The sequence below is a fragment of the Gossypium hirsutum genome, chromosome D02 (genome assembly GCF_007990345.1).
Source record: "Gossypium hirsutum isolate 1008001.06 chromosome D02, Gossypium_hirsutum_v2.1, whole genome shotgun sequence".
Classification (NCBI taxonomy): Eukaryota; Viridiplantae; Streptophyta; class Magnoliopsida; order Malvales; family Malvaceae; genus Gossypium; species Gossypium hirsutum.
In genome coordinates this window covers 68,058,190-68,083,080 of record NC_053438.1, presented here as the reverse complement: position 1 = coordinate 68,083,080, position 24,891 = coordinate 68,058,190, and the positions used below count along the sequence as shown (strand labels likewise).

At 31.5% G+C, this 24,891-nt stretch overlaps 1 protein-coding gene, 1 long non-coding RNA gene and 1 pseudogene across 2 annotated transcripts; all 3 read right to left on the bottom strand.

The window, feature by feature from the left end:
* Positions 1-9,578: 9,578 nt before the first annotated feature.
* On the bottom strand, positions 9,579-11,806 carry LOC107907732 (probable inactive receptor kinase RLK902). Its single transcript, XM_041089101.1, has 2 exons — positions 10,558-11,806; positions 9,579-10,481 (listed from the first exon to the last, which is right to left on the bottom strand). Exons 1-2 carry the CDS (start codon positions 11,795-11,797, stop codon positions 9,835-9,837), a joined length of 1,887 nt encoding a protein of 628 aa, XP_040945035.1. The 5' UTR covers positions 11,798-11,806; the 3' UTR covers positions 9,579-9,834.
* Positions 11,807-14,584: 2,778 nt separating this feature from the next.
* LOC107908192 (cationic peroxidase 2-like) lies at positions 14,585-16,595 on the bottom strand (annotated as a pseudogene).
* Positions 16,596-17,372: 777 nt separating this feature from the next.
* LOC107908966 (uncharacterized) lies at positions 17,373-18,247 on the bottom strand. Its single transcript, XR_001687136.2, has 2 exons — positions 18,051-18,247; positions 17,373-17,703 (listed from the first exon to the last, which is right to left on the bottom strand). It is a non-coding gene; the product is annotated as an uncharacterized lncRNA (long non-coding RNA).
* Between the last annotated feature and the right edge of the window lie 6,644 nt (positions 18,248-24,891).

The window sequence follows — 24,891 nt, the reverse complement described above, 5'->3', positions numbered from 1 at the left end:
AGAGAGGAGAAAACTCACTCTTTGAACAAAGTTCATTCAAATGATCAAAAGTCAAAAGTCCTTTACAAATGAAATCAACAAACTATTTATACTAGTTTCTTATGCTAACCGAATAGTCCATTCATGAACTTATGATTAAGTAATGAACCTAAATTAAGACATGAACCTTCTAGAAAAATGACCAATGGTGTCCTTGTCCATGTTCGGCCGAATGGGAGATGAATGGGCAGCTTCATGTATGAGCAAACTTTGGAAGCCAATGGGATTGTCTAGGTTCGGCCATGGGATGCATGAAACTCCCAAAGGGTGTCTCTTGGCCGAATAGGTGCTTAGGAAACTCCAAGGGTCCTCCCACATGCATCGATTGTACATGGAACTTGGAAGGGGCCTTGAACCTAGCCATACATGCACTTGCATTGATTACCCCCCATTCATGCATGTGTGCCGTCCAAGGGAGATACACCTTTCAATATGCATTAACCTTCCATGTACATGAATGTATGTCCTCCAAACATTGAACCGGTCCATGCATGTATCCTCCCGTTCAATTAACTTTCCCATGGACCTTGCATTAAATGCCATGAATGTATCTTCCAAATTCGGCTAACCTACAAAAGTAAATAACATAATTAAATAACACACAACTATTCATATAATTATAATTTAAAATAATAACTAAATAACTTAATATCACTAACTAAATTTGAACACAATAATTATAAGTCAACTTATAATAAATTCAGCTAGCTCAAAAATAGTCAAAACACTTAATGAGTTGAAATTGAGCTAGGGGTTTCGGCATGAGCTGTAGCAAACTTAATTATAAACTAAATTAAGACTTAGTTTATTGAAAGAAAGAAAGAAGGAGCTGAAAGTAAGCTCGGTTGAGCTCAAACGAGCTGAAACAAGCTCAAATGAGCTGAGTTGAGCTAGACGGTGCTCGAGGAGCTAGAAATGAGCTAGGATCAGCTTGCCAACAATGCACGGGTCCTTTGGATAGTTGCTTCAAGCTGATTTTGTGAGCTTTGGCCCTTGTTTCGAACCAAGGTTTTGCATTAGAAGCTAAAATAGCTTCTAGGAAATGTTTAGCATAAGCTTGAGTTATAGGTCCTTTAGGCAGCTCGTTTAGATCTTGGTTTGCACTCGAGGATGCCCCGGGCGTGCTCACATCAAAAGCTCACCTTTGTTTGTCTGATCTGTTCAGGTAATCCACAGATTTAGGCGGATCGGCGCAGCGGAGTCTTGCGGTGACCACTATTCTATGAACTAACTTAAAATAAAGGTTTTATTTATTTAAAGATTATTTCTGGGAGTTTTGTATTAATTGGACTTTCTAGACTGTTGGACTTTCTAGACTGTTGGTTTAATTTTTGGGATTTAGATTTTTTGTTTAAGACTTTATCAGTAAATAACGCTTACTGTAATTTCCGCTGTAAACTTACAAATGGGATTTTAAGAAAATAACGCTTACTATAATTTCCGCTTACATTTTGGCAAATAAACCAATTAATTAACGTTTTTGACAATGGATATAAACGAATATGAGTTATTAAGCTGAAATGATTTTAACGTAACGACTCCTTTTTCAAAACTCATTCTTTGTGGTATCTCCGGATTCGACCATAATGTCTAGGCCGGGTTTGAGATGTTACATATCCGATATATTAGTTATAGTGGTAGAAGTACTATAAAGGCTTTTGTATTAGGAATTAAATTATATTTTATTCTTTATATTTATAAAATAGATAAATTAGTTTTTATACATTAGATCAAATAATAAATTGATCATTTCTGTTAAAAATTTCATCTTTTGTATTGTTTAAAACTAGTGTGACTGACAGAAAAACTAGACAGTGACCTTATACTAATGTACATGGATCAATCTTTAACAATAATAATGAATAAAATTTTTAACAAAAAGATCAATTTACTTTTTAATCTAACGAGTAAAAATTAATTTGCTAAAATTTTTAAACAAATGAATCAAAAAGCAATCAAACTTTTAATAAAAAAACCTTTATAATATTTAAACAGTTACACTTAAATCAATTTAAGAGGTATAAACCAGACAGGTTAAAGAAAAACAATCATAATCTAGAACCCCAAGTGTATTATAAGTTCAACCATTTCTTGGTATTTATGGTCAAAGCAAAGAGAAAAAGAAAAGTTAGAACCAACAACTGTAGATTATGTATAATGTGTTGGTTCTTTAGTCAAATATAAACAGTGGCTCCATGTAAATAGCACAAGGCAGTGGTCACTCATAAATTGGTAAAAGATTATTAATAACCATTGTCTCCCAAACAGTACCTTTTTTTGCTCACCACGTCATTGCATACGCTTCAATAAACAACGACCAAAGTCTATTCCATCAATTTTATTGGTTTTCTTTTTTTAACATTTTCAATATATATATATAATGCTTTAACAGTTGTAAATGAAGATTGCAAGTAACCTAATTATATCTCTTTAATATCAAAAGTTATATTACTTAGTCATGAACAAAGAGTTTTCACTATTCATAGTGATAAGCTATGTCTCTTATAAATATCTATTGAGTAATTATGTTTATTGCTAAAAGATATGCCTATCAATTATGATAGTTAGCTCTCCGTGAAGGGACATGAATACCCCTCAAAATTCATTTATTTGGTACACTAGAAACATATCAAAAGTTTCTTTCTATTCTTCTCCATCTTCTAATATTCTTAGATTGTTCTTTGAGGAATTACTATAGAAGTTTTTTTTATAGAAATTGATATTCTTTCTATGCTCCGCTCAATACTCAGTGGACTATTCTTGTTAGTGTAAAACATAGACAATCATTGGGTTTCATTGTATCCCTGAGATTTATTTGCCAGTAACTCATTTGCACACCAAAATATAAATAGAGGCGAATAAAATCTTAAAAAAAGTAACATTAATGATACTTGCCTTAAAACCTTCATTATTTATCATAAATTCATTTTATCTCCACATTCCGTCATTTTTCTTTAAGAAACTTTAGCTTCACAATACATTATTACAAACTTTCACCAACAACACACAAATGGAGAAGGTGTAATTTGTTCCCCCATACAACAAATGCACGTATATTTTCTTTCGAGAAAACATAAAGAAAGAATATTTGTCACCATTGTCCTTAAATACTTGGATATTTCAAATTTCTTTTCGACTTTTAATTGAAAGAATGTTTTGATGTTACATTCGTGATAAAGGTTTTCTTCATAAACTCTTATATGTAACCCTCTCGCCAAGCTGATCACCCTTGATCATGGAATAAAAGGAGAAGCTCGCCCCACTCATGGCAAAGAAGCTATCTTATAACATATAGGAAGATCTTCTTGATATTGCACAACAAGCTCTAATCACATCCAAATACAAATGTAAGAAATTCACCATAAAACTATAACAGAGAACCTTATATTACTTTCATGGATCATTGAAATATCTAAAATAACTCTTTGTACTTGTATGAATTATATTAAACTTCTATCTCCAAATTTTATATCAACATAAACATAATCAAGATTTATGGTTGAAGGAAAAATGGTAAAAATCAAGAAGGAAGTTCATTTTTAAAATTGCACAAGTCTAGTTGCAATTGTACTTATATGAAATTACAATTGATATTTTAACAATATGTTATAACAGTTGAATAGAATCTTCAAAAATAATAAACAGTATAAAACAAAAAAAGAAGGCACCATATTGTTTACATAGTTTAGTTTAATAACTTACCTTCGCGAATCATATTTAGAAAATAAATTTACCATGCAAACAACCACGATACAATCTTTAATTCAATAATTACAGCTTTTAAAATTGCATAATTTCTATGAACTCATTCTCCACTCAATCAACTCTACCTAAGGATAAAACAATTATCCCACAAAAATAAACTCTTAATATGTTCCAAATGTCTTCAAGGAAGATGTCATCTTCTTTATATAGGCTAATCAGTAAAATCTTGATATATTCAAACTCTTCAAAATAATTTCCCAAATTAATTACTTTTCAAAATAATCAAATATTTTCCCACAAGTCATTGATAGAAGGAGGAAATTGCAGGGTAATTTCTCGAATTGAAACAAACAGCTGCCATTATTATCCCACAAAATGAAATTCTTACATGAGAATTTTAAACAAAGCTCTCAGAACGGAGAACGGAACCACCCCATGGTTTTGGATTTGGGCCTACCGTTGTATTGTTTAAGCCCCAACATTATCCACATCTCACTATTCTCAGCTAGGATTTTTTTTTGTTCAATGCACTATTCTCAGATAGGATTAGTGGTTATAGTCTTAGTTCGATTGGTATGGATATTGTTGTTAATGTAGGAGGACGTAAGTTTGAGTGCGTTGAAACACATTATCTTCCTATGTGTAGTTCTAGGAGCTATGAGTAGTTTTAGGTATCGTGTAAAAAAAACATATATAATCAGAACTTATAATAAAATTGATAAAAAAACAAAAAAAACAATAAAATAATTTAAATGTTTAGTAATTTTTTTCAAATTTATGAAAAATTTTAATATGCCAAAATTTTTATCAAATATAATATATATTGAAGATAACTATGATTATGAAAAAAAAAACTAAAAGATGCATGATACGAAAAAATGAGATATTGTAATAATGTAGATTTTGCTATGTTGTATTTATGTTATCTTTATGTTATTTTTCATACCATATTTATATTCAGATTAATTTTATGACCTAGAATATTATAAATATATTTTACATGTTAATAATTTATTTTATATAAATTTTAATTTTTTTAATGCATGTCATCTTCATGTTATTTTTGTGTCATATGGTGTTTTGCATAAACTTTTGTATAGCTACTCCTTTTGGAGAATATTTTGTACTTTTTTTATATTGTCTAAATTTATAAGCATATTTTGTATAATTTTTTAGAATGATTAAATTAATATATATATTCATATTGTGATTGTGCGTTTTTCATGTTAATAGTTGTTATATGTAAAATTTAATACGTTTATGTATTTGAACCGTTTTTATGTTATGTTGTGTTTTAATTTATTCCACATTGTTTTCATATAATTTATTAATCTTGTATTTCCATAATCTGTTATATTCATTTTATTTTAATTCCAAATTCATTTGTTTTGAGAATTTAATATACTTAGATATTAAAAATTATACATAAACTTTGATACATATTCTTTGATTTGATACAATTGTACGCATTAAACTTTGATTGTGATTCAAATATATACATGAAACTTTTATTTTGATTTAAGTACATGCATTTAAAGAAATAAATATATCAAATTATTATTATATTGGATAAATATAATTATTTATATATACAATACAAATATAAAATGATGTTATATCAATAATAGTGTTAATAATTTGTAAGAATCGGATCAAATCAAAATTTTCTATATAAAATTGAACAGAATCAAAATTTATGTAAAAAATTACACATTAAACTAAAGTTCATATATAGTTTTAAAATTTATGTCTAAAAATAACCCCTAAACTATAATAGCTTATTTGAATAAGTTCTCGTAGTTTTCTTTTGCCCAAATAAGCTGCACTCTTTATTACATAATCATAAAAGACCTTAGTTTTAATTACACAAAATTTAAATTGACAAAATTATATGAAAATTATTTGTTCACTCGAACAAATACCCAAGTGAAAGAATTTTTAATATGATACATTTGATGGTAGATATTCATGTTGAATTTCTTACAACCAATAAATTTGTGATAAAATAAAAGATAATTTTTTTTACTTATATCCGAATTGATCCCACAAGCCTAGACGTTTCATATTGGGTTCGAGTTTTAAGCTTAATTTTTATTATATATGAGCCTAATATTGTATTTACCAGCTCTTATTATTTTAATATTTTAAGTTATTTAAGAGTTTTATGTTAACAAGAAAATTTAGTTTAAAACTACTTCTTGTTCAGATTAAATTAGAGTTCTAGTATACTTAAGAGTTTTATTTAGATTTATTTAGCTAACCTATATATGAGCCTTTGCATTGTACACAATTCATTCAATTCATTATTATTCAACTTCTCTTTTGAGTTTATAAATTCTTTTGAGAATTTCTCTTGAGTTTCTTTTAGAAGAGTTTTAACAATTTTTTTAAATTGTAGGGATCGTTTTCAAATTTTTTCTTGCCAAGTTTTCTTTCTTGGAGGGGAAATTACAGCCGCTTAAAGGGGGTTGTGAATTTTTTGTGTTTCCAAGGTTTCTTAAAACTTTTACATACCACGTTTTACCTTTCCATCTATCTTATTTATTTTCTTCCTTATATTGTTCTAATTGTAGATTTATTATTATATTTTAATTATCTTATTTATTTATTTTAATTGTTTCATCTAACTTAGATTTGGTTGTGTTTCGGGTTGTGTCAAATATCCAAGTTTCTTTCCAAACGTCTAGAGCCTTAAGTTAAATTCGCGACTTTAACAAACTTTACGATCCGCTTCCGCATTTATTTGTCTCATTCTTTATCAAAAGCTTAGTGGGAGAGTGATCTAGTCTTTGTACAATGGTGAGATCGCTAAATTGGTGAAAGTTAAACCTACGTTAGGACTTAAATTATTGGTTGTACTATAAGAAAGCTAGTGGATTATTGCTCTGGGCAAGGCTTCGCAGATGTAGACTAAGGTCAAACTGCATAAATTATCTTGGTGTTCATGTTTACATTTTCGCACTTTTAATTTCGTGGTAGAAACTATGACCATAGTTTCAAGCACTATTTAGCCACAATTTTTGTTTGCAAAACAAGTAACCCTTTGTTTCTACATTTTATTTTTCAAAATTAAAATTTTAGTCTTGACCAAAATAGTAGCAGTTAAATCCGTTTGGTTAAGTTCTTACTAGTCATGTACTGTGCGCATAATTGCAAATTTTGTGCATATTCTATTGGATCATTCCAAATTCCTATAGTTTTCAAAATTTGAAATTTTAGTCTCGATGCAAATGGCAACCATTAATCTAGTAACTAGATTTTTTTTGGTTAAGTATGACTCCTATTTCAGTCAAATTTGAGAAATAATCTTCTAGTTAAACTCTGTTTATTTGTTTCAATCAAATTCTGATTAGTCTAGATTATTTTATTATTATTTGACCTAAGAATTTAGCTTATAAATAGACTATTTTACATCCTTAGAAAATACACCCATTAGAGATTAGAACTCATAACATATTTAGAGAATTTTGTGTTTACGTTTTAAGGGTTCTTTGTTTTTGAGGTTTAGTTTTTATCTCCATCTTTTGTACTCTTCGTTCTTTTTCCATTATAGTAAAATTATCTTTACCCGTGGTTTTTTTATTCTCTTTGGAGGGGTTTTTCCACGTTAAATTTGCGTGTTCAATTTCTCAATTTATTTCGCTATTTTTTTACTTGTTGCTTAATCGGGTCAATCCCCAACAAGTCGTATCAGAGTTAGTTCAATTTTCATAGATAAACCCGTTTAGAGATGGCAAAAATAAGGTTTGAAATTGAGAAGTTTGATAGCGAGACAAATTTCAATTTGTGGTAAGTTCGGATGATGGCAATTCTAGTTCAAACCGGCTAGAAAAAGGTTGTTGCTGGGAAAAAGCCTGAGAATCTAAATCAAACAGAATGAGAACAGCTTGATGAAAATGCCTTGTTTGCAATCTAGTTGTGCTTCGCGAATACGGTATTGTAGGAGGTATTGATGGAGAAGACCTCATCCACCTTATGGAAAAGGTTAGAAACTCTTTATGCGACTAAGTCCCTAGCTAACCGTTTAATGTTGAAACAACGTCTATTTAAGTTTCGTATGAACGAAGGTGAGCTTTTTAGAGATGACATTAGTCAATTCATTACTCTTTTAAATAATTTAAAGAACGTTGAGGTTCAGATTGACGATGAAGATCAGGCTATGCTATTATTTTGCTATTTATCCCCTTCATACAAGTCATTCAGGGAGACCCTAATTTACGGTAGAGATAAACTCTCGTTCAAAGATGTGAAGGGTCATTTGTTGAGTAGAAATAAACTTAACAATAAGTTTGGTTTGGATAGGAAGGTAGATAGGCAAACTTCCGTTTTGGTAGCATCAAAGAAACGAGACAAAATGTGCCACTATTGTAAAAAAGTTAGGTCACGTCAAAGCAGATTATTATAAACTGTGAAATAAAAGAGTTGCTGAGAGTCACGAGGAAGATGTAGCTAGTGCTACTTTAGCCGATGAAAGCGGTGATGATTTCTTGTTAGTGTCAACAAGCGATAACTTCAAGCTGACGTCCGAGTGGATCCTAGATTCGGGATGTTCTTTCCACATGTGTCCCAATAGATAATGATTCTCTACATATAGTTCAGTTGAAGGTGGAGTTGGGCGCCTGAGAAACGATTCATCTAGTAAGGTAATTGATATTGGTACTGTTAAAATTAGGATACACGATGGGACAATTAGGACACTCTCAGATGTCTGGTATGTACCTGATTTACAAAAGTATCTCATCTCATTGAATATTTTAGACTTAAAAGGATGCAAAATCAACATCGAGTCGAGCGGCATTAAAGTTTCTCGTGGAGATCTCGTTTTGTTAAAAGGTAAAAGAACTAGTAGTCTTTATATTTTGGAAGGTTCTACAGTGACTAGTGAAATCGGACGTCCCTTGTCTGTTACGGAGTCGAAGTCAACTCGTTTGGAGCGGAACTTGGTCATAGGAGGGAAAAATGTATGACTGTTTCGTTAAAGAGAGGTTCTCTTTTGGATGCAGGTTTTGAAAAGTTAGGGCACTGTATTCGTGAAAATTAAACCCGGGTTAGTTTTGATTTGGTAGCGTACAAGTCGAAGGCTAGAAGCCTTCCAGTTTCTAAGCACATATTCGACTCAGTTAATTCCCTGCATAGTTCAAGATAGGCCCGTGGCGGGCTTTGGCAAAGATGGCGTTGTGAAAATATGAGTCAAGGTGGAGATTTGTTAAATATGACTCTTATTTCAGTCATATTTGAGAAATAATCTTCTAGTTAAACTATGTTTATTTGTTTTAATCAAACTTTGATTAGTGTAGATATTTTATTATTATTTGACCTATGAATTTAACTTATAAATAGGCTCTTTTATATCCTTAGAAAATACATTCATTAGAGATTAGAACTCACAACACATTTAGAGAATTTTGTGTTTACGTTTTGAGGATTCTTTGTTTTCGGGGTTTAGTTTTTATCTCCATCTTTTGTATTTTTCGTTCTTTGGCCATTATAGTAAAATTATCTTTGCTTGTGATTTTTTATCCTCTTTGGAGGAGTTTTTTCACGTTAAATTTGTGTGTTCAATTTTTCAATTTATTTCGCTATTTTTTACTTGTTGCTTAATTAGGTCGATCCCCAAAATTTTTAGTGAGCAAAATATGCGAAAATAGCAAGCTAATATGGAGTTTGGCACATATACAATAAAAAGTTTGACACATAATATTTTGGAAATAATAGAATTTGACTTAATGAATTTAAGTTATAGTTTGGTGATGACTAAAATTTTAAAAATTTAAAAGTACCAGAATTAAAATTGACGAAATTAAAGTAGAGGAATAAAATCCATATATCTTGCAAAGTACAGTACCAATAATAGAATTTAACCTAAATATTACAGGATACAACAACTCTAATAATTTTATTACCGCAAAAGAAAATCCGAAAAGAATCAACATGCAAACATAGAAAATTGCCAAAAAGGAGACTTTGAAAGCTCGATTTTCCGATTCCATGATTGGATTCTCTGATTCATAACGACAGATTCTTGCAAACTTTGAAGCCCCACAGTTTCAAAATCTTACCAGCTTCTCCCATCGCCAACCACAAGTACTGTCAAGCATTAGCCGAGAAAGATTCATCTGTTAACGATTGATCCGCAGATAATTCATCCGAATCGTCTGAATCAACGGCTTTGATACTATCTATTTCCCTCACAATTTCCGTCATTTCCGGCCGTTTCTCCGGTATCTTATCGCAACAACGTATCGCAATCTGCAGCAGCTTCAGCATTCCGAGAGCCGCACTTCGTTGCACCGATATCTCAATATCGAATATTTCAGCTGTCCATTCTTCTCTAGCAGCTCGATGAACCCAACTGCAAAGATCCACCCCATTGATCCCTGGTGGTGCTGAGTGAGCTGATAGTCTTCCTGTTAGTAGTTCCAGAAGAAAGCAACCGTAACTCCACACGTCGGATTTCATTGAAATGTGTTTCGAGTGCTGGTATTCCGGTGACTTGAATGCCACCAGTCGTTGTGCTACGATGGGAACGGCTACGAGTGAAGCCAGACCGTAATCGGAGATGAGAACGTCGTCGTTTCCGTCGAGGAGAATGTTGGACGGTTTCAGGTTCCCGTGAGGAACAATACATTTGGAGTTGGGATTGAGGTGAAGATATTCCATTGCTCGAGCCACCCCTCGAGCAATGGCTAATCTCGAGTTCCATCTCAATGGAATCCGGTCTCTTGTTCCTCTCCCTCCTGCAATTTTTCATAAAAAAACTATAAAAAACAACAAAAATAAGTTGCAACTTACAACAGTATTTAATTATCTCACCATGAAGGCGGTTGAAGAGGTTTCCATTCATGGCATATCTGTAAAGGAACAGCTTCTCATCATTGGAATAAAAGTAAGCGAGCAAAGGAAGCAAATTGGGATGCTTTTGGTTTGTAATTATCCGTACCACCTCCGTGAACTCATCGTAGCTCAATGGTTTTAAATCCCTCAAGCGTTTCACCACAACAGACGGTCTGCCATCCAATGTGGCTTTATAACTATGCCCTTTACCCAATCCTTCAGCAGAAGCTCTCAACAGGTCGTTCAAATCAAAACCTGCTTGGTCTTCGTCCCCCATGAATATAAGTTTCCCCTTCTCTTCATTTGTAACAGATATATTATTCACTTCTGCAGAAATAATAACGCTTTCATCTTTGCTTTCATTGTAATGAAAATTACTCATCCTTTCCATCTCTAAATCATCTTCATCTTTTTCTTCAAGCTGGTATTTTTGAATCAGCTTCTTTAGCTGCCTGGACTTTTTACAGTAAAGAAATAGAAGCAAAATCCCAGCGAGTAAGCCAAGCACATCGAAAACTATAAATATAGTGGAAACAGGTTCCTTTTTGGAGTCTCCTCCTCCCGCTGTTTCGTTTTCACTAAAATAACAACCGCTACTGGAATTCGATGAATCATCACACATATAGGGGCCGTTGCTGGAGTACGAAGCAGAGCTGAACGATCTCAGTGTGTCAGTTCCCGGAATCGGACCGGTTATACTGTTGTTGGAGACATTGAATGATGTTAAACTGGTTTGGTCGAATCCTAGGATTGGACCTGTTAAATGATTATCTTGAAGCTGCAACGATTCCAACAAGTTAAGACTAAGAAGTGAACGTGAAATTGGCCCATCAAACATGTTTTTCGACAGGTCGATATCCTTCAACTTGGGATTGGATGAGAAATCCATTATGTTCCCTGACAAAGAATTGTTCTTGAAGCTAAGGGTAACCAATTCAGAAAGCAAAACAAATGCATCGGCATTTATTTTGCCCGATAATCCCTTACTTTCCAATAATATTGCAGTGACACGGCCATTTGTGCACTGAATACCATACCAAAAAGAGGTGTTTTCATAGCATTGAAGGCCATTCCAGTTATCATTTAAGAATGGATCATTGAAAGTGTGCTTGAGAGCATATAGAGTATCCCTTTCCTCTTCATATTGAGCGATGGAAGTATTGTAGAGTGAAAAAAGGATGACGAAAAGAAGATATTTGGGAAACTGCGGCGACTCCATGACTCAGTAACTGAGTCAAAATTGAGTTTGCTTCTCCTCTGTTGAGGTGGAAAAATTAATGTATGCGGTTGCATCATAAACATCAAAATATTCTAGGGAAAATTCCATTACAGCTATCGGTAATCTTTGTTGAAGAAGGCAAAAACGAGGACAATGTCTCAACTTGTCTCCTTTTTGGAATTTATTGCTGAGAACCCTACAAGGAGACGACGTTATCTCATATGATTATATATAGAGTTAATTGCACTAGAAGTTTTTAAATTATAACCCAAATTTTAAATTAATCTCTCAACCTCAAAATTTTTTATTGAATTTTCAAATTCTTAATTAGACATATTACTTAAATTGAGTGCAACATCCTTCTGCTCCCAAATGGGGTCCAATTGCCTTATTTCCAACACCAGCTTTGGGATTTTCCAAGACAATTAAGCACATTTTCTTGCGGATATTCTATTTATAATTTCTTACAAGCCTTTCTCAAGCTAAGTACAATGCTATATATGTCCTTGTTCTTCCAGCTCATTACCAGATATATTTAAAAAAACATCCTCCCTTGTAGATATCCAAAGATCGGACTATCCGTTCTTTTTTGGGAAAAGTAAAAGAAATCATTTTATTATTGAATCAAAAGCATAATAAAAATATAAAATATTAATATATAAAATTATAAAAATATATTTTATAATGGTTAAATAGATTGTTGTATTGGTTTGGTCGGGACTTAAATAAGATATATAAAACTCATAAACAGTTCTAATCACTTCTATAATGATGTATTATTATATTAAAAAAGATCACTGTTTTTTTTAAAAAAAAAACAAGGCTGAAAGCATTATGAAAAAGCCTATAAACATTGCTAATATCATTGTAAGAAAACAAATATGAAGGTTACACTTGGCTTCAACAATGGTGACGGACAAAATACAAAGAGAAACCCCAGCTTCCTAACAGGAAAACCAATCTTGCTTGTTGATGTTGGCTGTGGATGGAGGTGAGTCAATGAGAAAGGGTGTGAATGAAGGAGGAAGTGAAGAGGTAAATTGAAGGAAGAAGATGAAGCTTGCCGAGTGGTACGAGGTTCACACCGGGTAGTGCTGAGAGTCTAATAGTTTAAAGAGTTATTAGAGTTTTTTCTGATGTGTGGGAACTCATATATACATATTCCTGCTAAGGTATTTTTATAGCATCTATCAATTATGTGTCGCTATCAATTAGAGGTTAACTGACAAGTTTCGAACCGAATTAACTGACAAGTTTCGAATCGAATTAACCGTTAATCGAAAAATCAAAAAATAATTAACCGACCCTCAACCGAAAGAATTCGGTTAACCTATCGATTAACCGAATTCGGTCGGTTAACCGAATTTTTTCGGTTTTACCCGAATTTTGCACACCCCTAGTGCACGAGGCCCGGCCCATTTTCTAAACGGGCCTCATTTTTTTTCCAAACTCATATTTCGGGCCTATATTTTTAGCCGAACCCTCCCATATTTTGGGCGAGCCCCGGCCCGGCCCATGAACACCTCTACTATCAACACATTTACTGATGCGTGTCATGCTTACAAGTGGCAAATGAGATATAATTATCTTTACCATTAATAAATTAATGAATTTTTATAAGATGGACACTTAACGGGATTCCAACAAAATAAGGTGTAGGGGATACGGCGAATAGATTTCCTCTACCCCTTTTTCCTACTATATGTGCTCCTTAAATTTCATTACTCCACCTTTAACTTAATTTTATTTTTTTTTGAAATATATTTTGTTTATTTAATAGAACTTTTATTTATTTTACACCGTTTTTTCTCAAATAGATAAATAAAAAATGTTTTATTGAATCAAAACAATCAACACAATTTTTAAGGGTGAGTAAAACTCTATTCAAATAAAAAATTTAAATTTCGGGTTAATTGAATCGAATTATTTAATTTTTTTCGAGTCAACTTGAATAAGTAATTCGAGTTTCGAGTTTAAGTCGAGTTGAATTTTTCAATTCAAATAACTCGAATAATTTGAATAACAGAATAGTATAAATACCCATTTGGTCCTTGTCAATTTTAAAAATGAGCAAATTGGTCTCTCTCTACAAAAATTATAAAATAATTTTTAAAATTCAAAATATTTATAAAATTTTCAAATTATATATATATTTTTAAAAATTCTAAAGAATATATAAAGAAGTTTAAATTTTTTTTAAAATAAGTTAATTCGAGGACCTAAAAAATTATTAATTTAGAAAATTTTTAAAATTTTAACTTTCTCTTATATTATTTAGATTTTTTTAAAAATATAAATTTTGGAATTTTTATAAATATTTTGAATTTTTTTGTGATTTTTGTTGAGAGAGGCCAATTTTCTCATTTTCAAAATTTACAGTGACCAAAGAGATATTTACACCAATATGTTATTCAAAGTATTAAAAATTTATAGATATTTACACCAAAGAGATATTTTCAAAATTCAATTCGACTCGAACCCGAAATTCAAATTACTTATTCGAGTTAACTAGAATAACTCGATTTGATTAACTTGAAATTCGATTTTTTTCAAATCAAATCGAATTTTAATCACCCCTAATCATAATAAGAAAGTAGAGGAAATCTGTTCGGGAGTAAGGCATATATATCATTACAATATTACAAGGTAATTATCTTAAATAATTTGTTTTTTGGTAATAAAATATTTATTTTATTTTTCTTTATTCGTATTTAATATTAATCTAATTTAGATAAAGAGATGAAACCTTAGAATTAATCATATTCCTTATGTAAAATATAACATGTAAAATAAAGCAAGGAAATTCGAGTTTGTCAATTTTATTGTTTCCCTTTGCATGCAAGCATTATAGACAGCTTAGGCTAAAAGATCATAATATAAGAAATGATACAGTTGTATTCTCAACTCCAGTGAGAAAGGTTATACTTCATTTATTGCAGAACAAATTTTGCGTATTTCACCATTGGTCCCTTTTTTCACTTCAATGTTGCTCATCTTCACCATTGACTTACCAAATTGCACGTTGAATTTCAATGATGGCAAGCCTCTAACACCCAAGTAGCTTTCAACTATGGATCTCGTACAACCATCCGTCCATAACATTTGATCAGACGCTAGTATGCCTCGGCCTTTCCTCAAATTATGAAAGAAAGATGCATCGAATGAATCCACACTATCCGTGTCTAAAGCAACTCGTCTCGTGCCGTCCCCATTCGACGGACAAAGTGTTCGGAGTTGAGAGACAAAGTCAGGGTTGATCGATGGGTCTGCGCCGTTGCTGGTTGCACTGAAGTTGAATAATCTATAGCTGAAAAATTCGCAAGCCGTGGTTCCAATGGTGTGCGCATTTCAAATAGGTACAAAGACTTCTTTGGTTCTTCACAATTTGATATTGAGCAAATTGATTCCTTTAAAAAAATCAGAGCAATTTAATCCATGTTAATTTTGAAAGTAACTAAGGACAATTAATCACTTTGTTAATGTTTTTCGTCAATTGTACATATGTTTTATTGGTATAATAACAAATTTAGCCATTAAAGTTTACACATTCTATTCATTTGATCTTGATTTAACAAATTTATCCCGCAATATTTATATATTCCGTCAACATTTACCCAAAATGTATAAACATCAAGGGCTAAATTTGTTATTATAAATCACACTTATGTACAATTAATGGAAAACATTAATGCCATAATTATTTGTCCTTAGTTGCTAACTTTCAAATTTGACAAAGATTAAATTGTTTCATTTTTTTAATTTGTTCAATATCAAAATTGAGAAGAACTAGAGAAGTGTTTTTACCTTTTATATATTAGCTGCACCTTAATTAATATATATATGCATATATGCGTATATACCTAGGACGGAGCCAAGAAATTTATTTTAGGAGGGTGAAAATTAAATTATATATATTTAAGGGAATTAAATTATAATTTTATTATTGTATTAAAGAATTTTTAATGGGATTAAACTGAATATTTACCATCTGGAGAGGGCTAAAGTGTAATTTTATTATTGCATTAACATGATTTTAAATTTGAAGGGACTATAAAGAAAATTTACCATTTGAAGGGTAAAGTCCCTGCGGAGTGCGGACCCTTAGCGCAGCCCCTGGTCCCTGGTATATACGGAAATCGAAATAATGGTTACCACTTATCAACAAGGGTGACAAGATCACGAGCGTTTAGACCAAATGCAGAGAACTTTCGCTTGAGTTCTTCGATGGAATCCGTGAAGGCAGGCAAATTGTCAGCATCAGAAGCCAGGGAAACCTTTCCATCTCTTCGTCCCGTGGGCACATCCCACTTCTGTCCTTTTGCCTGCATGAATATATATATATGTGTGTCTGCAAAAATATTTAGAGGCTTATTGAATGATGGGTTAATTGGTTACCAGAAAAACAGCATCACGGGCAGCAAGGGCGAGGATATCAGCGCACGAGACAACTCCTGGACAAGTGGCTTCAACTTGTGCTTTGGCATCATCAATAACTTCATATCCTCTCACTCCAAGGTTCGGGGGAGCAGTTTTCTCTGTGTCGGGGCCATTGATGAGGATCGAAGCATCGCCAGCCATGGACGAACCAGTCATGGAAGTGCATCCTTAGTATGGCTGGACCAAGTGAAGGATCAGACTGTAAATGGGACTGAACCGTGGAACTAACAATGGATTCAACTAAAGGACATGAGGTTGAATAGAACCCAACACGGGTGCCTTGACCTTTTACCAATGTGGCAGCCATGTTCAACAAAGCAAGCACTAGAAAGAACTTGTTTTTGGAGTGATTTCCCTCCATCACTGTGAAGAAACAAAAGCAGAAAAGAGAAAGCACTTATATGTATAGATTTGTTTATAGCTTTCTAAAATTTTGTGTTCATGGCAAGTTAATATGGTAAAAGTGTAATGGAGTTTTTATATTAATATCCAGATTATATTTTGGTCTTTATTAAAAATGAATAAATTAAATTTTATAGGTTAGATTAAATAGTAAACTAGTTTTTTTATTAAGATTCATCCAATTATTCTATTAAAAATTAATTTATATATCAATATAAAATACACTTAGCACATCATATGTCCCTTATCTGATTATTTTATCAACTACATCAATTTTTAATAATATAAAGAGATAAAACTTAACAAAAAAGATTAATTTATTTTTATTTAATATACTTAAATTAATTTATCTATTATTTTAATAAAAAATAAAATACAATTTAACCCTTATTATATAAAATGTACAATACTTTTACACTAACTTGTGATATTAAGGTTGTATAATAAATAAGCACACGTCATCTCTGCATCTTTTATTGTTCTGACAGAGGTTGATTGAGATAAAAAGAAGTGGGATGGTTCATGATTGCAAATTTTAAATTGAATTAAATCGACACTTTTCCAAGTTTCCGTGGGAAGCTAATTTCTTCGGTGTTTTGCATATTAGCTAAATCTGAGCAAAAATTTGCTTTTAATTTTCACCTGGAATTTTATATATAAAGTATAGCGCAAGATTTATCATTACTGTAAGAGCCCATTTTTACTTGGCCCAAACCCAATTATTAAAGTCCAGATATAAAAAAATATCACATAAATAAAGATCCAATTAGTATAGTCCAGACTACAAAATTTGGTCTAAAATTTACCTGAAACCTAATGACAAATAGAAATAAAATACCCTAACCCGAATTACCCATTAAACCTTAGCCCAATTACCATGCAGCCCAAAACAAAAATCAGAGGCAAGGAACCCTAGAAGCCCCTAGCGCTGTTTCCCTACAAGCGCGCCTCTAGCCTTCCCACGTAGCCTCAGCATCGCAGCAGCTCCTCTCACCTGCATGTGCCAAGCCTCTGCACTCATGCGAGCCTCCGTTCGCGCGCGCCCGCGTCTCCGTACGGCCGTACACCTGCAACATACAAAGAGCACAAGCAAACAACCACGCACAAAAAACAGCAACAGAGACAATGAAAAAAAAGGGGGATTTTGTATTTTTTTTCATTTTTCATTTTTCTCGGCCTATAAAAAAAGGTCGAAACTTTTGTAAAAGGGGGGGGAGAACACACACACAATGCATACTGTATCAACAAAAATCAATACAAAAGAAAAAGTTTCCCTTTTTCCTTTTTTGTGGATTCGGTTCCATTTTCTTTTCCGATTGCTTTTTTTTGCTGCTTTGCCATTAGCCATATACATAGAAGCATATACAAAATAAGAAAAGAAAAAGGGGGGAAATCAGAGAGAAGAGGAGCGTACCTGGAAACAAGATTCCTGCTCTCTCCGCAGTTATCAGAGTGGAAGTGGGAATCGGAGGTTCCTGGAGAGGGGCGATTCGCCGAAGCGGCGCAGGACCCTTAGAGCTTTTTAGGTTTTTTTAAAAATTAGATTTAGGGTTTTGGCCTTTAAGTACGGAAATGAAATGCGACCGTTTGGAGTCAATGAGATGGCTCCGAAACGACGACGTTTTGGTGACCCGATTTGAGCGGTGACCCGACTTGGGGAGGATCCGTGCATTCTGACTTATTGGTCTATTTGCGCAATAGGCCCCTCTGTATTCGGTGCCGTTTCGATTCAATTTTCTTCTGTTTTTTTTAATTTATACTGTGCATTTAAGCCCTCTGTTGAACGACGTCGTTTCCATTGTTTGGACTTGAATGCTCGAACCTTTGCGTTTAATTGCTGTGTTGGTCCCTCAGTTTTGAATCAATTATCAATCTAGCTCGTTTTTTTATTTTACTAGAAATTTAGTTTTTTTAATTTAATTCTAATTCTATTTAATTCTTAGTTTTGACATATTTATTTCTAAAAACTTATATTATTTCAATGTTTAAATTTGATATTATTTTTTAATTTTATTATTAGTGTGTTTTTAAGATATGACATATTATTATTTTAAATCATTATTAGCATTATTTAAATTCATCATACACTAATGTTTTTAGCCTACTATACTTTTTTTTGTTTTTTTATAATACTATTATTTATAAATAGATATAACTCACGAAATTATTCTTTTCTTAAGTATATATTAATATTTTGATTTTATTATGATTATTAGCTTTAAATTTTTATTTATATATGTCTTTTAAATCGGTTTTATTTATATATAATTATGTTTTAAAAAAATGCAATTTCCCTATTCTATTTTTTTACTAGTATATATATATTTATCATTATTATTATATTATTATATGCATTATTTATATATCAAACTAATAAATGTATATTGTCTATTTTAAATTTATGTTCAATTTATTTCAAATACCAATTATCTAATGTTTTATTATATTTTGTGTCTATTTTGAAGATCATATATGTAATTTATTTGGAAGCTTTCGTACATAGGATATATTGTTTTTTTTTAATTATCTTAATGTATCTTTTGAATTTATGATAAATTTATTTAGTTTTTGAGCATTGACATCAATGTTTGTATAGTATAATTAAAATTATTATGGTTATTGGCATTTACCTACTATTTGTTTGCCACTTGTTAGTGTATATTTGGGTTGCTTAATTTTTAATGTGGATGTTTGTATAATATGATTAAAGTCAATGTTTGTATTTGCCTATTATTTGTTAAATTACTTTTAGTTTAAGTTTAAATTGTTATTTATCTTTTACATTATATGTATCGTTATTCAATCATGTTCCACTCGTAAGAGTTGAATTTTATTAAAACATAAAAATCATTTTATTTTGAGGATTTTCAAATTACTTGGTGTTTGCGATTCTCGAGAAAATTGTGCCTTAACATACCGGGCTTCGATTTTCTCATTGAATTCAAATAGCTAAGTATTTATTTTTAAAACCATACAATTTCTAAACAAAGCTCTTCGGGATTTCAAAATGTTGGACCCTAACTTACTGGATCTGACATTTTTCTACCTCGAATCAAGGAATTTTTAAAATAAAGGCAATATTGGATATTTAGGAATTTTGTGAAATCGAGCACTAACTTACTGGGTTTAGATTTTCTCATTTGACCTAAATAATCAGATATCCTTCTCAAAATGCATTAACTTTTAAAATTTTAAAAAGGACAAACCTAATTTCGAAGATGGAACTGTCGCACTCTAACTTACTGAGTGTGGCAATTTATCTCATCGAAATAAGTGAGTCTTATCATCCAATTCATTCTATTCGAATTTTCTTTTTAAATGATCGTATTTTAAAATCTTTTCAAAATTTCAACATTAAGACATTAAACAATCAATTCGGTACCAATTTTGGGTGTTACGAGGGTGCTAACCCTTCCTCGTGCGTAATCGACTCCCGAACCTATTTTCTCAAAATTCGTAGACCTAAAACCATTTTTAAGGTGATCCGATCACATCTCCTTAAAAGATCGGTGGCGACCCCCAATTTTCATTTTTTTTGTCGACAACAAACTTTTTTGTTTTTCAAAAAAGTGGTTTCGACAATCACAAATCACAAACGCCATGAAGAGAATTTGCATCTTGTTATACAATCATAATAAAACATATAATAATTCTATCCGAAATTTAATTTGGTTGTTGGATCCAAAATATTTATGATTTAGATAATTTCAAATCCTTCATTTATCATTTCTCTCTTCATCTTGACTTTGGTTGATGCTAGGTATCAACGAAGTAGGGGACAAATTTAAGTACAATCATAATAAAATATATACTAATCTAACTTGAAATTCGACCCAAAATTCGACCCGATTATCCAACCCAAAATACTCATGATTTAAGTAATCCCAAACACTCCATTTGGACGTTTTCGACTCTATTTTCTAAACCAAACACTATTTTCCTTTTCATCTTAACCTCCGTTAATACTAAGTATCAACACATCTCAATATGAATATTTGGTGGACAAAATTTTCTCTCTTTAAAGTTTCACTCTTCCTTAAAAAATTTACGCATCCTTTTAAAACTAATCCTAAAATTCATGCACAACAATAGAAATGTGGTAATTTAGGTAGTTATTCAGAAAATATATATACACATACATGAATACAACATATCAAAAGATAGTAAATATATAGTGGTCAATAACCATTTTATATGTAAATATGTTACGTTTCCTTTATAATAATAATAATAATAAGTTTACAAGTAAAAACTAATTAAATGATAAAAAAAAAATCTTTAGCCCTCCTTTTCTTCGTAGGAAAAAAAATTAACCTGCCGGCTTAACTTTTTCAAATCGAATATTTATTTTGTTGGTCGAGAGGCAATTTTCGGGTTAATTGACGGTAGTAGTTTCTTCAATCATATTATTTGATTTTTGTTTTATTTTTAATTTTAGTCTATATTATTATAGCTTTGTCCACACTTTCGTGAATTTTATTTGATCCACATTGTTTTTTTTTTTGAAAGCAATGGTTGTTTTAGTTTTCAAGTTTTAGTCAACTTTTGATATATATATATATATATATATGAGATTTATCAAGGTAAGAATGTTGTCAGATCTATTGTGGACCATTCTCGAAAAATTTTCTCATGATAGAGCAGTGATGATGTTTGTAAAATTAGAATCCGAGATAAGGAAGATGATAGGCCATTTGAGACTTGACCTTTTGTGTGTCATTAATACAATGGGTCTCTTTAATCTCTTAGCAATATTTTCTTGGTTGACTGGAGTTCATTGTCTAGTTGATCTAATGATGGCAGGGCTAAGATGTAATTTTCAGCGGTTTAATCAATGTGATGCATCTCTAGTTTATTTCTAAATTATCCTAGTGTTGTGATTACTGTTGATTTATCTTTCTCTTTTGAGATTATCCTATAGATATGATATTTGTGCGTCAATTTGTAATATCTTATTTATCGGTTCTATTATGTATAATGTATTTTAATTTTTATTATTCATAATTGCTATTAAATATAGTATTTAAAAAATTAAATGATTAATCAATTTTCATTGGTGAGATCTTGGTAGGAAGCGTTAGTGGCCTAAGGAATTATTGAGTCAACATTTGACGAATGGGTTACTGGGGTCACAAGGGAAGGCCATTAGTGATCATTAGAATTATACGTACACTTCACCCATGTATAGATTAGAGTAGAATAGTCAAATTTTGACGAGTCTGATCTATTAAACTTCATAGCTATATTCATTTTATCTATTTTTTGATATTTTCCTTAAAGCCTTCAATTTATATTTATGAACACTTTTTGTAAGATTTTTCATTTAAACAAACAATATTTATGAATTTCAAGTCTACAAGCTACACAAAAGTTCAACTTTTTATTGCTAGAAAAAGACTCATTACAATCTCTTAAAATATATGACAAAGCTTCAAGAGAAGAATGACCCATTTTTCGGTGCCATGTTATAAGGGAATCTTGTTAAGATGATAGGTAACAAAGATTTTCATTGTCTTGAGTCTTAATGAGTATACTAGTAAATATAGTTGATGAACCACACGAACTTAGATATTGATAACAAGTTGTTTGCAATGTTAGGGAAATGAAATGAATGCTTTAGAGATAAAAGTCTAGTTCTTATAAGTAAATATGATTGACCAACATTAGAAATAGGCAAACTACATCCATTCCCTAACAAAATTTTACTTGAACCATGATATAGAGAGGAGTTGGTCAAATAAAAATTATTGGTGAAATGATTTGTGGCTCTAGAATCGGGATACTAGGCGCTATCATGGATCATTTTTGGAGTTGCAACAATAGAGTGAATTTGAGGAGTAGGCTCGGGTTGTGAGTGTGAGACCATTGGAACTAGAGAACCCAAAGTTACAAAAGGAAATTCAGTTGTATGAAAGGGATCTGATGCAACTCTACTGTAGCTATAGTTGTGCGAGAACCCAGACTCAAAGGTACAATGATTGGCGGTTCTTGGAACTAAAGGAGTACTTGAAATTCCAACATTTGATTGGTCAAATCGATGATAACAATATGATCGCACATTTGACCTTTTTGTCTCCAACCCCCGGAAGGTGCTGGACCTCTGCCCTAGAAAATTTGATAAGGAGGCCTAAATGGTGGTTTTGAAGCATAGCCTAATTGTTGGTATGAAGAAGTTGCATTAGTTTGTTGTACAACAATGTTAGTAGTCATAGATAATTGAGAAAATAAGTCCTTTTGGCGTGCCTAAGGGTTAAGTAAAACACAGTGTTTACATAATCCATAAGGATGTTGACTTGAAATTATCATCGTATAACAAACTCATATTATGACACCCTTAACTCAAGTTTACGACAGTCTGATAGATGTCGTCACATTCGATGCCTAAAGGAACCTTTAGTGATACAGTTGATTATTGGTGTCTTTCTAGTGGTGACGCTATTATAGTGTCTCCATATGGATAATCTATGTTATTAAATGGTGACTCTGACCTATTATACGATCTAGCTATGCTTTAAGAAAGGTCTATGAAATATCGATACCTCTAAGTGAGGTACCGAGACTTGGCTGCTATAAGGTATCGATACTTGGCTGTTGGGTACCGATACCCATAATATAATTCTCTATCCTCTATGATTTAGTCCATAAGTCACTTCTATTATTCCTTTTACAGTTCAATTCTGATGCTTTCTTTAGTGTCACATTTAATTAAAAATTAAAAGATAATAAATACAATACTCATTCTTGGAAGTTCAACTAGTTGAGTCTTAGTACAACATGATTTATGACATAAAAAAATTTGGGTGTTATACATATTCATTTGAAGGCCAAACAATATAGTAGAAATAGGTATGATCTTTGATACGGTATGCCTGCAATTCACCAAATTATCACAAAATCAACTGCACCTTAACTAAGTATTCTCGCATTGATTGATCTCTCTTTTTCACAGCTTTCATTATACAATTGAGTTGTATGACTTGTGCAGGTTATTGGGACCTAAAGTTGTTAATGGCTTGAACTGCCTAAGTTGAATAAAAATGCTTGACGGTAATGGCTAGTATAATTTGGCACTGTGAAAATTGTATAAACAAAATAACAAAAAAAACACTAAAATTTGTTACGTAGTTCGATTTTCCTACATCTGTTGAGTCTAGCTCAATGAGTAATTCCACTATTTTTAGTTCAAAATACAACAAGTGAATCATACTCTATCACTCTCTAAGTATAGGGATTTCAACTTTGTACTTAAAAACTAGAACACTCATCTTTAAATCCTCTCCTGAGAATTTAGACTATAAACACTAAAGGTTTACACTTCAATTACACTCACACAACTAGTTCCTTAATGAACAAATAAAATGCTCTCAATATATTCTCATCCAACATCTATACAAGTCTCGTAATATATAGAAGTTTATATACTTAAAAAAATGAGATAACATAAATTTATTATAAGAAATAATATTTAATGCACCCTCATCGCATGAGGTTCATGTACCATAAATAAATAATAATTGACACATATAATTGGGTGAGACAAGTGTCACCTATATTTATATTTTAAATTTTTAAATTTTTTTACTAAACTCTGTAAGACACTTGCCACACCCTAAACCTACTTGTAGAATAAAAATATGTGTTTGGTTGTAGAGGCGAAGCTAGGGGGCTGGCAGGGGACCCAGCCCCTCTAAAATGTAAAATTACTATTAGGCACTTAAAATTTCTTAAATTTTAAATTAGTAAAGATAAAATTGCACTTTGGCCCTCTCTAAAATTATAAAAAATTGATTTAATCATTTACAAATTATAAAGATATACACTATAAAAAATTAAAATTTCATCCGGCCCCTTTAAAAAATTATTCTGGCTTCGCCCTTGTTTTGGTTGGGTGGAAAAGTGGAAGGATGGGTATTAATGCTTATATAATTGAGACAAAGACACAAAATATATAATAAATTTACTGGTATAATTTTGTGTTAATTTTTCCTAATAAACCAATGTTTATAGAAGTATGTTAAGAGGACCCTATTATAGTAAAGGAAGATTATAAGACAAAATCCAAATATTAATTCCATTGAAAAATATAATATACAATTATACAAAATATTAACATCACATAAACAGATATAAAAAATTATCATGTGTAATATTTTCTAATTTTTTTACATAAAGCAATTTTTAGATTTTTTCCATCAGCTTATGCTAATTAAGAAAAGAACTATCACCCTGATTAACTTCATAAAGTTGCAGTTAAA